Source organism: Macrobrachium nipponense, chromosome 3 (genome assembly GCF_015104395.2).
Source record: "Macrobrachium nipponense isolate FS-2020 chromosome 3, ASM1510439v2, whole genome shotgun sequence".
NCBI classification, from domain to species: Eukaryota; Metazoa; Arthropoda; class Malacostraca; order Decapoda; family Palaemonidae; genus Macrobrachium; species Macrobrachium nipponense.
Window position 1 is genome coordinate 131551975 of NC_087202.1, and position 18570 is coordinate 131570544.

At 35.9% G+C, this 18570-nt stretch overlaps 1 protein-coding gene across 1 annotated transcript in view; it reads left to right on the forward strand.

The window, feature by feature from the left end:
• LOC135222523 (probable ATP-dependent RNA helicase vasa-like) overlaps positions 1-16767 on the forward strand; it is a 199351-nt gene extending 182584 nt beyond the window's left edge. The window contains exons 6-7 of the mRNA XM_064260609.1: positions 16077-16274; positions 16724-16767. Of these exons, the coding sequence (XP_064116679.1) occupies positions 16077-16274; positions 16724-16767 (242 nt within the window). The remainder of the gene's footprint in view (positions 1-16076; positions 16275-16723) is intronic.
• The last annotated feature ends 1803 nt before the right edge of the window (positions 16768-18570 follow it).

Genomic DNA, 18570 nt, shown 5'->3' on the forward strand with positions numbered 1-18570 from the left:
TCCCGAGATTCACCTGGACCACCGATAACAATTTTAAACTCGCGCGCTGCCAACTTAGTAGACTCGCCACCATCTTCCCGTTCTCCCATTGGTTCCTGAAGCTAGTCACTGCCTTAAGATCCTGCTCTCCTGTGGGTCAGCATCTATGCCATCATGCCACTACGTAAAGGAGTCGTTCGGCCACTTCGTTGCATCAGTGTTATCGTACGCATGCAGAATTCGTTCGTTCACATATACGTATTTCATGTGAGTGATTTCGCTTTCTACTTGTATACATTATTGTGTTGTGTATGAACTTAATTAACCATGGGTCCCAAGAATGTTGCTGAAGTTCACAGAAAGAAGAGAATGCTTTCTATGGAGACTAAGAAGGAGATAATTAAGAAGTATAAAGCTGGCATGCAGTTAAGTGTGATCGCTAAGGAATACAGCCGAAATCCATTGATGATAGGCACCATCGTTAAGCAGAAAGAAGCCATCAAAGCAGCTACACCTTCCAAGGGCGTGACTATTTTATCCAATAAGAGGAGCCATGTGCATGATGAGATGGAGAAGCTGCTTGTTGTATGGATTAAAGAAATTATTTCGTCACTATGACATAATTTTTGCACCATTTTAAATTAGCCATTACATGGAGTTATATATGAAAATGTGCGCAATTTCATGTAGAATACAACAAAAAATACTCATGGTTGTAGCTTTTATCAGTTTTGAAATATTATCATATAAATAACGATAAGTGCCAAAATTTCAACTTTCGGTCAACTTTGACTACCGAAATGGTCGAAAAACACAATTGTAAGCTAAAACTCTTATATTCTAGTAATATTAAATCATTTACCTTCATTTTGCAAGAAATTGGACGTCTCTAGTACAATATTTTGATTTATGGTGAATTTATGAAAAAAACTTTTTTCCTTACGTCCACGCGGTAACTCTTCCGATGAATTTTTGTGTGCGATTGTCGTAATGTTTGCACCATTTTACATTAGCCGTTACATAAAGTTTTATATATGGAAATGTGCGCAATTTCATGCATAATACATCTAAAACAACCCATGGTTGTAGCTTTTATCAGTTTTGAAATATTTTCATATAACTAACGATGTGCCAAAATTTCAACCTTCGGTCAAATTTGACTCTACCAAAATGTTAAAAAAACGCAATTGTAAGCTTAAACTCTTATATTCTAGTAATATTCAATCATTTACCTTCATTTTGCAACAAATTGGAAGTCTCTAGCACAATATTTCGATTTATAGTGAATTTATGAAAAAAAAAAAAAAAAAAAAAAATTCCTTACATCCCACACCGTAACGTTTCCCCCCCCCCCCCCCCCGTGAAAAAAAAATCAGAAATTTTTTTGTGCGATTGTCGTAATGTTTGCACCATTTTAAATTAGCCGTTACATAAAGTTTTATATATGAAAATGTGCGCAATTTCATGTAGAATACAACAAAAAATAATTGACGGTTGTAGCTTCTCATTTTCGAAATATTTGCATATAAATCACGATAAATAGAAAAAAAACCACGTTTGGTCAACTATGACTACCGAAATGGTCAAAAAACGCAATTTTAAGCTAAAACTCTTACAGTCTAGTAATATTCATTCATTTATCTTCGTTTTGAAATAAATTTGAAGTCTCTAGCACAATATTTAGATTTATGGTTAATTTAAAAAAAAAAAAAAAAAACAAAAAAAAAAAAAAAAACTTCCCTCCGCGCGTGGATTCTCTGTTGCAAATCTCCAAAATGCGTACGTCGCATTCTCCTTATATTTGCTCCATTTCATATGAGGGGTTTCATAGAGATTTATATATGAAAATGTGCGCAATTTCATGTAGGATACAACCAAAAATAATTGAAGGTTGTAGTTTTTCTCATTTTTTGAAATATTTGCATTAAAAAATATATATATAAAAAAAATTCGACATTTGGTCAACTTTAACTCGTCCGAAATGGTAAAAAAATGCAATTGTAAGCTAAAGCTCTTACAGTATAGAAATATTCAATCATTTATCTTCATTTTGAAACAAATTTAAAGTCTCTAGAACAATATATTTATGGTGAATTTTTGAAAAAAAAAGTTTTTAGTCCGCTCGTTACAAATTCATGCATCATTTTGTGGTAATATTTTCTGTGTTGCTTTGATCGTTTCACAATGTGTTATATACCAAAATGATCGCAATTTAGTGAACAACAAAAAATAAATTAACTCGTTAGCTTTAACCTGTTTTGCTCACAGCGCAATTTGAATACAATTATTTATGAAATTCTGTTTTTGCGCCATCATATATTGCATTATTTATATATGATAAGGAATTTTTTTTTCACTTCTGATGGTTGCATACTAAACTTCAGGCAATGACAAAAAAAGGAGCCAAAAATGAATTCTTAATCTTGAAAACTAAGCGCGCTGTGATTTTTTGAAAAAAATATTTTTTCTGCTTCGGCGCTCGCTCCGAGACCCCATCTTCATACGGGAGACGATTTTTATTATACCCCTTTGGCGTAAGAGGGTTAAGTGTTATTGTTTTCTGCCATTTGTTAATGTGTTTCGTAAAGTTTAGTGTTAATGTTTTCTGCTGTTTTTAATGTGTTTTGTAATGTTAAGTATTCATGTTTTCTGCCATTTGTCCTCTTCCTCTGTCGCCACTTTCGGAGATCACCTCACTCGAAAGGTAAGGTTCCACATTTTTCTACATATGTACGTACAGTATTTCTTGTACCATGTACACTAATACACTTTATTTACAGGTCAGTCACTGTTAGGTTAGGTATTTTATGGTTCAGATTGTTGTATTTCATTGTTTATTGGTCAATTTAGCTTTAATATAAAATTTACTGTGGTGTTTTTGTAGGGCTTGAAACGAATTAGGCAATTTACATATAAAACGTTGTTCGAAATACGGAAAAATCAGGTTACGAAGGCCACTTTGAAACTTTATTTATTTTGTATCCTGTATCATGTCAATTACAGTTACGAATATAATTACCAGTCACATCATCAAATTACCTGTAAAATTTGAGGGGTAGTTTGCACTTTTGGGGGGCCCGGCCGTGTAACAACCATAACAAAACTTGATTGCTCCTCACAGGTAAGTAGTTTGACCTCGATCCGACCCATCCCGACTGGAACCGATTGGGCACCGCTGGACCTGACCTGACCTGATACTACCCAACCACGTGCAACCTTATCCTCATTCTAGCACAGAATTCAAACTGTCAGCATGTCGTTTTCCCATCTCGTTGAATTTGCCGCTTCAAATCCGGTCACGCACCTTGATTTAGGGAAATTGTATAGTGATGAGAGTGAATTGCTTGTGTTTCTCTTGAAAAGTGGCCTTTTAGGCAATTTCAGTGGTGTGTGTAAACAGTGTAATCAAGGAACAGTTAATCTTGTGAAAGATGAAGACCGTTAAGTTTGGAGATGTAGTTTAAAGAAATGTAGAAAACTTATCTCAATTAGGCATGGTTCATTCTTCTCAGGGTCACATCTTGATTTCAGTACTTTATTGCACCTAATTCATGGGTGGGTTCATGAACTTCCACAAAAATATATGCAAAAGACATTGAAAATAGGTTCACCACATACAATGGTGGACTGGTACAAATTTTGCCAAGAAGTCTGCATCAAGATTCTCGTGAGTGACAATCGTAAAATCGGCGGACCAGGACACGTTGTTAAAATAGACAAATCTAAATTCGGCAAACGAAAATTTCACAGGGGTAGACGTGTTGAGGGTTGTTGGGTGCTCGGCAGCATTGATCGTGAGACTAAGGAAACTTTTTTTTCAAGTTGTTAAAGACAGATCTGCGGAAACTTTACTTCCAATTTTAATTGAAAATATCCACCCAAGATTCCATAGTGATTTCAGATTGCTGGAAAGCATATCACACACATTGAGCCAGCATTTTTTAAAGAGCATTACAATATTAACCATACATTACATTTCGTTGACCCAAACGATAGAAGCATCCACACGAACACTATCGAGTCAACATGGCGAGTACTTAAACTGAATGTTTTACATTAAAGTGGTACCGTTAAAAACCTGTACAACTCGTACTTTACTATGTATTGCATAACGAAAAGGTATGTTGATAATGCAGCATGTCCATTCAAAGCTTTTCTGGAGCTTATTAACCCTTAAACGCCGATTGGACGTATTATCGTCTACATAAATTGTCTGTTTGGTGCCGATTGGACATATGGTACGTCGATATAAAAGTTTTTTTTTAAATTTGTGGATAAATACTTATATGCCTACCAGGCAAAAACTTTTGAATCACGCGCCTTGGGGGATGCTGGGAGCTCACGGATCAAGGCGTTGTTTTGTTTACAATCGTTACCCAGGCGCGCAAGCGCGAATTTCTTTCTTCTCACACTAGAAAACATCAGCGACACATCTCAGAAATTATTTCGTCACTTTGACATAATTTTTGCACCATTTTATATTAGCCATTACATGGAGTTTTATATATGAAAATATGCGCAATTTCATGTAGAATACAACTAAAAACAACTCATAGTGCCAACATTTCAACCACCGGTCAACTTTGACTCGACCGAAAAGGTCGAAAAACAGAATTTTAAGCTAAAACACTTACATTCTAGTAATATTCAATCATTTACCTTTATTTTGCAACAAATTGGAAGTCTCTAGCACAATATTTTGATTTATGGTGAATTTGAGAAAAAAAAAATTTTTTTCCTTACATCTCACGGTAACTCTTCCGGAAAAAAATCATAAATTTTTTTGTTTGTCGTAATGTTTGCACCATTTTAAATTAGCCGTTATATAAAGTTTTATATATGAAAATGTGCGCATTTCATGTAGAATACAAAGAAAAATAATTGAAGGTTGTAGCTTTTCTCATTTTTGAAATATTTGCACAAAAATCATGGTAAATAGAAAAAAAAACACGAAATTGTCGAAAAACACAATTGTAAGCTAAAACTCTAAGTCTAGTAATATTCAGTCATTTATATTCATTTTGAAACAAATTCAAAGTCTCTAGCACAATATTTAGATTTGTGGTGATTTTTTAATTAAAAACTGTCCTTCCCTCCGCTTGCGGATTCTCCGCCGCAAATCTCCGAAATGCGTACGTCGCATTTTCGTAATATTTGCTCCATTTCATATTAGGCGTTTCATAGAGATTTATATATGAAAATGTGCGCAATTTCATGTAGAATACACAAAAAATAATTGAAGGTTGTAGCTTCTCTCATTTTTGAAATATTTGCATATAAAACAAAATATAAAAAAAGTCGACATTCGGTCAACTTTAACTCGTCTGAAATGGTTGAAAACTGCAATTGTAAGCTAAAACTCTTACAGTATAGTAATATTCAATCATCTTAATTTTGAAACAAATTCAAAGTCTCTAGAACAATATTTCAATTTATGGCGAATTTTTGGGGGGGGGGGGTGGGGGGGGGGTGGGGGGGGGGGAATTACATCCACATGTTACGGATTCATGCATCATTTTGTTATAATATTTTCTGTGTTGCTTTGATCGTTTTACAATGTGTTATATACCAAAATGATCTCAATTTAGTGTACAATACAACAAAAAAATTAACTCGTTAGCTTTAACCTGTTTTGCTCACAGCGCGATTTGAATAAAATTGTAGATGAAATTTTGTTTTCGTGCTATCATATATCACATTATTTATATATGATAATTATATTTTTTTTCATTTCTGATAGTTGCATACTAAACTTCAGGCAATGACAAAAATGGAGCCAAAATTGAACTCTTAATCTTGAAAACTAAGCGCGCTGTGATTTTTTGAAAAAAATATTTTTTCCGCTTCGGCGCTCACTCCGAGATCCCCTGGCATACGAGAGATGATTTTTATTATACCCCTTTGGCGTTAAAGGGTTAAATGGGCATATCCATTATCTCAAGTGGAGTCAACGCCGACGAAACTGTGTCCAGATTAATGTGAATCGCAAACTGCACAGGAGGTCGCGGTTCAGATGGAAATAAATACTTGAGATATCGCGACTCAAACAGAAAAGCCAGTGCCCAACGCCGAGGAATACAAAAGAAGAATAGACTTGCCAGAATTCTCCAACAATTCTTATTTAGTCATTCCGAGTAAGGTACGTGGTGTTTTTTTTTTTTTTTTTTTCCAACGCCAGTGGGGATTGTAAAGTCAAGCCCAAATATGTCTATCATTGGGAGACTCCTCAAGCCTTCAAGGCCCACAAAGTGCTCAAAGGAGAAGCTTCCAGTGATGTGGAGGGCTAATGCGAAAGCCTGGATAACGAGACTTGTTCACTGAGTAGGTAAATCTGTGTTTCGGCCCAACAGTGAAGAAATTCTTGAAAGAGAAGCGCCTCCCTTTGAAATGTCTGCTGTTGTTGGATGATGCCCTTGCTCACCCTCCTGGCCTTGAGGAAGGTATTCTAGCGGAGTATTCTTTCATCAAGGTTCTTTATCTTCTGCGTAACACCACCCCTCTCCTCTAGCCCATGGACCAGCAAGTGATATCGAACTTCAAGATGCTGTATACGAAATCTTTTCAAGAGATGTTTCGACATCACCAATACCACAAACCTCACCTTGCGTGAATTTTGGAAGGAGCGTTTCGATGTTGTGATATGCATCTGACTTGTCGATCAAGCTTGGCAGGAGGTTTTGAGGTGAACCTTGAATTCTTCATGGAGGAAACTCTGGCCTGATGCCGTATCCGCCCGAGACTGCAAGGGATTCAACGGGGGCGAAGCTGATGCAGATTCAGAAACTGTTGATGATCCTGAAACTGTTTCGCAACCAGATCTTGACGAGATCGTTGCTTTGTGCATCCATGGGCTGGTACAATGACCTTCTGAGCACCAAGAGGAGCTTACGACGGATGACCTGAAGGAGTTGGAGGCCATGCAACATAATGTCGTTGAAGAAGAGTTCTCTGGCAGTGGCGAGGAGGAGGAGAAGGACCCTATGACATAAAGTGCAATCATTTGTAGAAAAGGCTTACACAGGTCGTACGCTTGCGCAGTTCGATGACATTTGCCCGAGTCATTTCAGGAACATTGTGAAAAGTAGGCAGAAGCAATCTTCCTTGGAAAGTTATTTTTTAAAGAGGCCTTTAGTAAGAGTAAGCAAACAGGAAGATCCAATAGATGTGAAAAAACAAAATTGAAAGTGGTGAAGAAATTGAAATTTTGGTAAAAACGTATAGTATAAAAAAGTAAAAAAAAAAAAAAAAAAAATTCAAATCAAGACAAAAAAATTTTTTTGAAGTTTTTTGTAAAGTTAAGTGTTAATGTTTTCTGCCATTTGGTAATGTGTTTCGTAAAGTTTAGTATTGATGTTTTCTGCCGTTTTTTTAATGTATTTCGTAAAGTTAAGTGTTAATGTTTTCTGCCAATTGTCCTCCTCTTCTGTCGCCACTTTCGGAGATCGCCTCACTCGAAAGGTAAGGTTCCACATTTTACTACATATGTAAGTACGTACGATATTTCTTGTACCGTGTACACTAATACACTTTATTTATAGGTATATATAGTAGTATATATAGGTTAAGTTAGGTATTGAATGGTCCAAATTGTTGTATTTCATTGTTTATTGGTCAGTTTAGCTTTATTATAAAATTTACTGGGTTGTTTTTGTAGGGCTTGGAACGAATTGGGCAATTTACCTGTAAAATGTGGTTCAAGATACGAAAAAATCAGGTTACGAAGGCTGCTTTGGAATGGATTAATTTCGTATCCTGAGGCACCTGTACTTGAAATTTTTTACTGTTTTTTGTTCTTACTTGCCTTGATATATTTTGTGAGCTGTAATTATAATTTTACAAAATAAATAGAAAAAACATGGATAACTTGACAGAATTTATGATTGTCTCGTTAAAGAGACCGGACAAGAGGTTTTAAATGTCTATTTCAATTTCTCATGGAAGGTAGGAAAAATTTTGTTGGACTTTTTATCTTATGCCTTGTGCCTTTGCATATCTTCCTCTTTCCATTGTTTGTTTGTTTTTTTGTTTTTCCCTTCCCTTAACCCTCAAGAGCCGGGCTAAAAAATCAATGTGCAGCACCCCAGGCCAGGGAAACATTGAGGTCAGCCGATTTAAGAAAGAACACATCAATGGAAAGATGAAAGTATGCAAGCAAATGCATACGGTGTAAGAAAAAATGCTAAAATAGTTTTCCCCTGTCCTCTACGAGAAGTTGAAAATGGACTATTTACAACCGCTTCTTAGACACTTTTACAAGACAATCATGTTTTACCAAGTTATACATGTTTTCTCTAATAATTTTCTGTAAAATTATAATTACAGCTCATACAACATAAATATACATAACTAAAATTAGTATAAAATTCTAAGTGTATTTGTAAAATATTTACATAAATTTACTGAGATCGAAGATGCAGAACTGTTTGGGATTATACATTTCGTATCTTTCTTTGAACACACTTTGCAAAATTACAATTATAACTGATATACTATCATAAAAGATAAGAACCTAATGCCAACAGCAACCCATAGGTACATTTATGAGCAAATTCATGAAAAGACGTATGTGAGACAGAATGGCAGTACTATTTGCTCCCTTGAAGTCGAGATCACAACTAACTCACAAGATGCCTGCTTCCTTGATGTTGGCTAGTCTGAAAGTTGCCATAAGTGAATTTATTGGCTATAAAAATATTGGAACCTCTTTCCTGCCTAATTCCTTCTAATTCATGGTGCTCAGTATTGACCCTCACCATGAGTGAATCCATCTACCACCCAAAACCTGGTATTGCTATTTATATGAGGGTATCTGTCCATTAAGTGTTGAATTAATTTGACCTCAAAGTTTCCCCAATCTGGGGTGCTGCTGCTGCTTTTTCTTTGCTTGGCTTGTAAGTGTTAATGGAAAGAATTTTTAAGGTTAGTGTGGGAAGCGCTGTTGTAGCTAGATATAGTATATATCAATGAGCAATGGTAAGATATAACGGCCAGATGATTTCAAGTGAAAATACAAAAGGTAATTCAGACAAGTTTTCCTAAACATTTATTTATTCTAAACTTACTACTTTTACCAAACGATGGAGTTTTGGTCTCTGTACAGCCGGCCAACGAAGAATTGGTGTAGTTTATTAATTCATTGTTCGTTATGGAAATATTGCCATATGCAAGTGCCAGATTATTTACTTAACAATAAATAACACTTCCTTTCAAAGGTGCTATACTTGAAATAAATCACATTAGAATAGAGTAGACTTATTCAATGTATTAAAGATAATTATTTTACAAAGTAAGGAAAATATATACCGATGGGTCCACGATTTCTAATTTTATTCTCAACTCTAGCTTCGTGACAGCATACTGAAGCATTTTGAAGTTGGCTTTGCTGCCGCTCGAGTCTTGACTCAACGTATCGTACTGCACTTGGTTGTTGTCATTTCGTCTCCTACAGCCGATAAACAATACATCAAGGCGTTAACATTCTTTGAAAACTTAAATTAAACTAATTTTGTCCTTTTATCAATAAAATAATTTGCACTACACATTTAGTGGGCTTAAATTGGACTTCAGATTTTCACACATGATTAGCCTAGGTCTATTTTCAGCAGTATACTCTCTTGGATACGTAATATAAATGAATATTTAAATCAACAATACATATACATATATATATATATATATATATATATATATATATATATATATATATATATATATATATATCACATACGTACAGTGGTACCTCAACATATGAAAGGCTCAACTTACGAAAAACTCGAGATATGAAAGCAAACACAAAAAATTTTACAGCTCTACATATGAAAAGTTTTCAAGATACGAAAGGTTGTAGCTGTAAAGTCCCGAGATTCGCCCGGACCACCGAGAACCATTTTAAAACTCATGCGCCGCCAACTGAGTAAACTCGCCACCATCCTCCCGCTCTTCCATTGGTTCCTGATGCTTGTCACCCCATAAGGTCCTGCTCTCCTATTGGTCAGCGTCTACCCCTTGTGCTTCAAGTATTCTATTGGTAAAAGGATGCTGTAAATTGAAAAACTTTTTCATGCAATACATTTAAAAAAAAAAAATAAAAAAAAAAAAAAATTAGGTAAAGATAGAATAAAGAATAGAAATGAATGGTTATTATACTGTTTGGTAGTTTCAGTAGTTGAAGAGAGATAATGAAAATTTATGGCTTACTGTGTAAATGATTGGCGATTGTTCGATACTCGTAAGTGCTGGATGTAAACAGAAGTTTGGAAGCTTTTTTATAGTTGATGGTTACTTAATAATTATTTGAAATGAGTACATGCAATACATTTAATGAAAAAAATTGTAAATTAGATATCATAAAATATAAAATAAATCAGACTGCCAACAAATACTTATTTTTTAGAATTCTTCTTCTGTTTTAATATTACGTTACGTATACGTATGTTTACATAGCGTCAGTAACTCTGTCTCTCCATTAGGTAAAGATAGAATAAAGAATAGAAATGAATGGTTATTATACTGTTTGGTAGTTTCATTAGTTGAAGAGATATACTAATAAAAATTTATGGCTTACTGTGTGCTAGGAAAAATGATTGCTTGGCGTTCGTTCGGTACTCGTAAGACGGGTAAGAGCTGAATGTAAACAATCGATTGGAAGGTTTTTTTTTGTTTTGTTTGTGTATTATAGTTAATGATTAATTAATAATTATTTGAAATGAGTACATACTGATTATTTACACATTTTATTGGCATATTCTAAGCTTTTAGCTCTTAGGTTTAGATGTCGGAATCATAGACTAGGCTACAGTAGCAACCGCTAACATGTTAGGCTTATTGCTAAGGGACATATGCTAAAGTCCTAATATATGCAGTAAAAATGGGTTGAACATTACATGCAGTTGAATATTACTCAAGTATGTACAGTATTTTGCCTTTTTGGAGTCATATTTCTTCCGTCGGATCGGCGTCGTAACCCTAGAACATGTTTTTTAGGCCTGGAAATATAATTTACTGGGGTGTTTGGGTGTTTTTGGAGGGTTTGGAACGTATTAGCCATTTACATGTAAAATGTGGTCCAAGATACTAAAACCTCATGATACGAAGGGCGCCTCGGAACAGATTAATTTCGTATCTTGAGGTACTACCGTGAATATATACAGTGTATATATACATATATATATATATATATATAGATATATATATATACTATATATATATATATATATATATATATATATATTATATTATAATATCTGCTGTTTGGTTATTCCCATTATTCTTGTTTTATTAGCCCTGTTCACCTTATCCTTTTCATAATTGCTTAACATAATTAACTCAGACCTAGCTATTCAAAGTCAAAAGGCAATCATAAAAAAATCAAACTAATATAATTCAGTCTTATTTTTAATCGAATTCCCTGCATATCATCCTGTTTCATTTGGACACATTGGAAAGCTGTGGGAGTCAAAACTGACGAATACATTAAGAAAGGCTTACTTTCATTAAAGCTTTCTTAGGTTGATCTTTCTGTAGCTATTCATTTCTTCTAAATAGAAATTAATTCAAATTAGTTTCACATGTATATCTAGACCTACTACCATAAGCATATTATAAGTAGCTGAAAGGATAAGAAATATGAAAGGTGACGTTCTCGTTTAAATCTATTTCAGATTTTTTGCTTTAATCAAGGGTTGCTCTTTGATGGCTACAGGGTGTAACAAGTGTGTATGCACATATTTTGGGGAATAAAAGATAAAGTTTCTTTGAACTTTGAACAGAAAATATTTTATAAACATGCATTTTAAGGCGTTCCGTGTCGTGGGAGGGGAGTTTTTAGAATAACCGTTATCATTACTGATGCTTTCATGCAATGGAGTTTGTATGAGAAGTCGGATCGAGTCGCCTGAGATGTAGAAGAGAGCGGAGGTGGCGTATAGGAGTGATGGAGGGATTAGGCCGAAGTTAATAAAGTATCTCCCAATAAAATTTATTCTTTAGGTTTTGAAGAAAAAAAATGCATGCATCTTTGAAACTGTTTCCCTCCCTATCCGTGGTATTCACTGGCCCCGATAAAAAACAAAACAAAAAAAAGAGTAAGCCTAACTGAATCTCTCATCCATCAAAGATTATTTTGCTTATTCATTAGACTTATTCATTAGACACCTATCAAAGATTTCAAGTGTAGATTTAAAAATCTCTTCCTCTCCATCTAAAGTATTCATCAGATACCAGTCATAAGCGTAAAGCTAGTCATGATTCCTGGCTCAGCAATGTCGTGACGAGTCACTAGAATTCAAAATATCACAAATGAATGTTGCCCAGCAACATTTACACTACTGTATTGACTTGCTCTCATTTGGTGCTTTGAGGTGTTCCACCTCTAGGCCCATGTTCTAAATTTTGCCGTTCCTTAAACAATTCGATTCATCTATGTATGATTCTCTCCGGTTTATTAAGCTTTCTTGATATCTCTCCAACAGGAACTTGCACCGAATGTAGTGCAATAATTGTCTCTCGCTCATAGAGGGATGTTTCTTAGACCGATAAAATGACACATTGACATTAGATTCCCGTGCACATAACATCTAAAGCAATAGAGTGAGGTTGCCTGGTTCACACTGGTAGGATATGTTTTTTTGTTTTCTGTAAAATTTAACAAATGGAATAGTTCAACTACCTTCAGCTTAATATTGAAATGATAATTTAATGACTATGTTTATGCGATACTACTAGTGATAGGTGTCTCCTATCTATTTGGTAATGTATATCTATGGTTGTGATATGACGTTTTTTATCACTTCGTTTCGTTCACTCAATTTTGCTAAATGGAAAATAGTTTTAGACAATAACATAACATAATGTTCTAAAGATATCGGTGACTGTTTTTAACGTCATTACATATGATTTCTTCCATCTTTGAATAAAATCGATAAATAAGGCACGAATCGTGCGTCAGGCAGGTGAACGAAAAATTATGAAACTCTGCCACCAGTTTTTTGGCCGACAGTACACAACAAGGTTAGCAAAATCAGCTAACAAAAAATCATAGCTAATTAAGTATAACATGAAATACAATGAAAAACTTAATTTCTTTGAAAATAAGGAGTTTCCAAGGAAAGTATACCACTGTCACACCACACACAATTGCTCAAGAACACATCAATTTTTTTTTTAGCTACTTAGTCTACAAAATCAATTTTTACACCAGCAATGAGCTTTGTTCCTCAAAAGAACTTACGTCTTCCAATCCAAAATACCAAATAACACCCTTTACTTGTACTACATATCTGTTGTGAAAAATGTCCCAATTAATGTGCAGCCTTCCTAATTTGATCAATGTTCTTATGACACAAAAACAAATTAAAACATATGTATATTTTGCCCTTTACATACTACATTAGGGTCTTGTGTAAAAAAGAAAAAAAAACTTGTGTATCACAACAAACAAACATTAAAACATATATTGCACTTTGATACCAGGAACTTCAGTTCATATTAATGTAAATCACGTCATTTACAACATATGTTAACCCTTCTCAAAATTGAAAATAATATCCAGCATTTATCACGCCTCTAAAAATTGATACAACAATTATCCTTACTACACTTGCGCACTAGTCACTGGTTTACACCATCGTCATTTTCAAATTGTTTATGCTAAATCCATGGAAGGGCAAGAACCATGCAGACAAGGGAGGAGTGTAAAACTGTCTTCTTAATAATCAATGCCAAAGTTTTCCAAACCTATAATGAAAAAGAAAAACAAACTTAAAAAAAAAAACATTAAACAAAAATATATATTTTTATTATATATTTTTTCCAGCAAACCCATTTACAAATCCATTAAACTTTCTACGAAAACATACCTACTACAACTCACTCTCCCAACCTTTTGTTTAGGAGGAAGGAGTTCCCCAAGGAAGTGTTGTAAGTGTAACACTTTTCACTGGCAATAAATAGTATGGTTGAAAAGATCTTGCCTACTGTTTAATGTTCATTTTTTGTTGACCTTGCAATGTACTGCACCTTGTCAGTATGTAAACATTTGCAAAGGTCTGTTAATGCTGTGTTTATAAGTGGTCTGATGAGAATTGTTTCAAATTCTCTTCCAAGACAGTCCAGTAAGATTTTTCTAGGTACCGGCATTTGAAGTAAAATTTCTGGGGATGACTATTGACCATAAATTAACATGGGCCAGCAAAATTAGAGCCCTAAATATTAATGTTAATCTTTGAATCATTAAAGGTTATATCTGGATTTAGTTTGGGGGCTGATAAGAAATTTTCTGAGGCTATATGACACTGTGTCGATCCAAGCTAGACTATGGCTGTCAGGTTTTTTTTTTCTCAGCTTACAAAATCAAGCTAAAGGAACTGGATGCTGTACACAATAGCTTTCATCCATTAAAGCAAAATGTTTAGGAGTGGCTTTTTTGTATATATTGTCTCCATAAATGTTAAGTATCATTTTGTAGGGTTCCTTCTTACATGGGGATTCAAGGAAGTGAGATGACAGATGGGAAGTGAAAGTTGCTAGTATTTTATCAGAAACCACTTTCAGTAAAGTTCATTATACAAACCTAAAAGGTCCTATTACATCTTGATTAAAGTAAATGGCAAGAAAAGTGGACTTCTCTTTTTGCCAATAATAAGGATTGGGCACGCTCATTTAAACCCTCAGTTTTAGGTGGAAGCAGCCCTCTTGAGGGTGTTTACTGTGCTATGACAAAATACTAACAGTGGAGCACATTCTGAGAGTTTGCCTCGGATATTTTAACCAGAGATAAAGATATTTTGGGAGATGAAATAGGTTTCTCCTTTTATTTTTTTTATAGCGTACATATACAAATTTTTAATAAAATTTAATTTTTGGTAAGTATATACTATATCTCAGATTTTTAATGACATTAGATTTGTTACAATTATATATATTTGTCATTTATTAAAGTTCATATCCTATTTTATTCATTGGTCACATTGCTTTTATTTCATTTATTGATAATTTCTTTTACTAATTCATTTACCATTATATAATTTATTTACTTTTCATTATGGTGTAATGGCCTTCTTGGCCCAGTGCCTGGCTTTTTACCCTTAATGTCATACACAAGTAATTCTGACAAGTGTTCAAATCGGACATACTCGTTTGACGTGGATACATAATGAACAATCAACATGGTCCTTCTCCGTAATACCCAAACTGCAAAGTGATAACAGTCAAACTTGTATTGTGTGAATGTCCAAAGTATGTATAACCAACAGCAATTATCAACTTTTGGAAATAAATCAATGAAGAGATTTTGTCAATCTTCTACATTTTCAATTATTCAAGTTTTAATATTCATAAACTGAAATTTAATTGCTAAAATATAAAAGTAAGTAAATAATGAAAATACAATAGCCCTTAGGGCATTTAATGAATTTAAAAAAGAAATTCAATTTTAAAAATTTTAACTATTCTGAATTTTAATAATTTTTTTAGTATGTATGGAAATATGGGAAAATGTATTTAAAGTGTGTCATGTTGCAGTGTGAGAGCTTATGCCCTCGTGCCATTTTTAATTTCATTTTCATTTATTCATCACCATGCTGAATGACCTATCTTGGTCCCAGTGCTTGGCCTCTGGCCTAGACCTGGTACTATCTCATTCTTATGCTTTGGGTTAGTCTTATTAGAGCATAGAGTCAGCTCAGTGTCTGGTTAAACTATTTTAATAATAATAATAATAGTAAACATCTAGAAATAATAATAAACATCTAGACCTTGTACTCCATTTTGTTGTAATCTTTCGACCCAGCCCTATGAGAGCTATTATTCAACTCAGTTATATTATTTTATTAATAATAATCATCCTTCAGTTCATGCCAATTAACACTGAAGTAGACTTTCAGTAGAGTAGGCTGTTAAGAAACAGGAAATGATTCATGGCTTGTTCATTTTCATATATGCTTTTGTTTCAGTGGCTCATGTGGATTAAATGTTGTAAAAAATATTTCAGTACTTGAAATTATATCAGAAGTTTATTTATCCTGTCTTAATTTTTAATTGGTATGTAATATTTATAACTAATGTGTTCCTATATAGTGTTGTATTTTTTCTTTATATAGATGGTATGAAAATACTGGTGTTTGTGGAAACCAAGAAAATGGCAGATTTCATTGGCGCTTTTTTATGTAATAACCAAATATCAGCAACAACTATTCACGGTGATCGCCACCAACAGCAAAGGGAAGAGGCTCTTAAAACCTTTAGAAATGGTAAATTTGATGTCCTTGTTGCAACAGCTGTAGCAGCACGGGGATTAGGTAAGTTTTTGTTAGTTGTGATGTATTTGTGTTTGTCACTGGTGTTGAAATATGTTTTTGGATTTATATAATTTATTTCTTATCTAATGTTTGTCATTGGTGTTGAAATACTGTTTTGTTCATGAACCTTACCTGCCAGATATATATATAGCTGTATTCTCCGAAGTCCGACAGATTTTCAAAACTCCCGGCACACGCAGTGGTCGGCCAGGTGGTAGTACCCATTCCCGCCGCTGGTAGGCGGGTGTCAGGAATCATTCCCATTTTCTGTCAGATATTTTCTGTCGCCGGGTCAGCCAACAAGTGTTTTCTGCACCTCCGTCATTGGATTGAGTATCCCGATTGATTTTTTGGTTTTTGATTTGGATCGGTGGTTAGGCATACGCTAATTGTGGATTGGTTTTTGAATTTGGCTTGTTTTTCCTAAAACTTGAGATGTCTGGATCTAGTTCGACTAGCGCCAGAGTATGTTGTGTGGAAGAATGCAAGGTGAGGCTACCGAAATCTTCGGTAGACCCTCATACAGTGTGCGCGAATTGTCGGAAACATGTGGAAGGCGTATGAATCATATGTGTAAAATAGAAAGAGATAGGGTAAGGAGGAGTGTAACGCCAGTTACACATCCAGTGGAATTTATCCCTCCTAAACCTGTGATGCCTTCGGGCCCTACATTAGTGTCTGTGGAGGGTAATACCCTATCGATGATTCTTGAATCTTTGCGAAGCCTGGAATCAAAAGTGCAAGCATTAGAAGGTGTTAATAGTGCAGTGGTGTGTAGTGATAATGCTCCGAGTGTTGCGGAAGGGGGGTCGGACAACCGATCTGACGTTCCTTCGGCAAGACCTGGGGCCGCTTCCCAGGCTTCCAAAGTTCGTAAACGGATCTTGAAAGAGAGTTTTTCGTCATCAGAATCGTCTTCCCCGCGCAGCGGTTGGAGCTTTCGGAAGCGATCGCGCCCTTTGAAGAGGACGAAGACGCTAGATGCTGCACAGGCGGCCCCCACCTTTGATTCCTCAGAGGAGGACGCTGCACATCCGTTAGCCCCTTCTGTTTTGCGGTCGTCTCCAGAACTATTCGAGGACGCTCCACCGCAAAAGAGAGCAAAGGTGCAAGATGTTGCACAGGCGGTCGGCACCTTTGGTCTTAGGGAGAAGGACGCTTCACGTCCTTTCTCTTCTTCTGTGTTGCGATCGTCGCCGTTGAGGATGTCTTTTGACGACAATGCTTTTGAGCGCCCTGGTTGCGCTAAGGATATACCTGTGGCGGTCCATGTGAGGAGGAGGAGGGCTTCCCCTCGCCCCTCGTCTTCTCACAGGATCAGCCCTAAATCGAAGAAGATTGAGAATTTGCAACATCAAATTGCCTTATTGGTTGCAGAGAAAGAGGATAATTCACGTCACAGGAGGAAGGATGATAAGCTGCCAGTCAAGAGATCCAGGCAGTCTCCTTCTCCTCCTCATCGCCTCGCTCTTTCTCCTGTTACCTCGCCTTCGAGATTTCGTGCACGAAGGTCTGCAGAGCACGACGTTAAGGCGGCAGCGAGACTTGACGCCAGGCCTGACGCTCAGCTCGACGCTGGGCGGGGCGCTCGGCTGGATGCTCGGCTTGACGCCAGGCATGGTGCGCAGCTGGACGCACGACGTAATGTTTCTTCAGACATTCGCCGAGATTCGGAGGATAGTAATGAATCTCGAGAAGGAAACTTGTCGGAGGAATTAACTGAAGAACAATCATCAACAGTATCTTCAGATCCAGGATTGTTGAAGATGGCTACTTCATTATCAACAAAAAGGGCTTTTAAGAAAATGCAGAATTGGATGGAGTCAAGAAAAGCCCGAAACAAGAACGCTTTCGCCCTACCCCCTTCAAGACTTGACAGGCAAGGCAGGTCTTTGGTATGAGACAGGGGAGGAGATAGGTTTTAGAGCCCCCTCTTCGTCCCAAGGTGACTTCGCTACCTTGGTAGATGCACCGAAGAGATCCCTTTTGTCGACGACGAAAGTGCCCTGGACCCTTTCTGAGATGGACCATCATATGAAGGGACTCTTCCGTACGATAGAAGTTTTCAACTTTTTGGATTGGTGTTTAGGGGTCTTGGATAACCGGTCGCGTAGTCCTGATTCGCTTAGCCTCGAGGAGCTGTCCAGCGTGCTTGCATGCATGGACAAGGCCGTCAGGGATGGTTCGGAGGAGTTGGCCTCGCACTTCTGCACTTCGATTTTGAAGAAGAGAGCGGCCTATTGTGGTTTTACAGCAAAGGCGGTCTCTATCTCTCAAAAGGCAGAATTGTTGTATG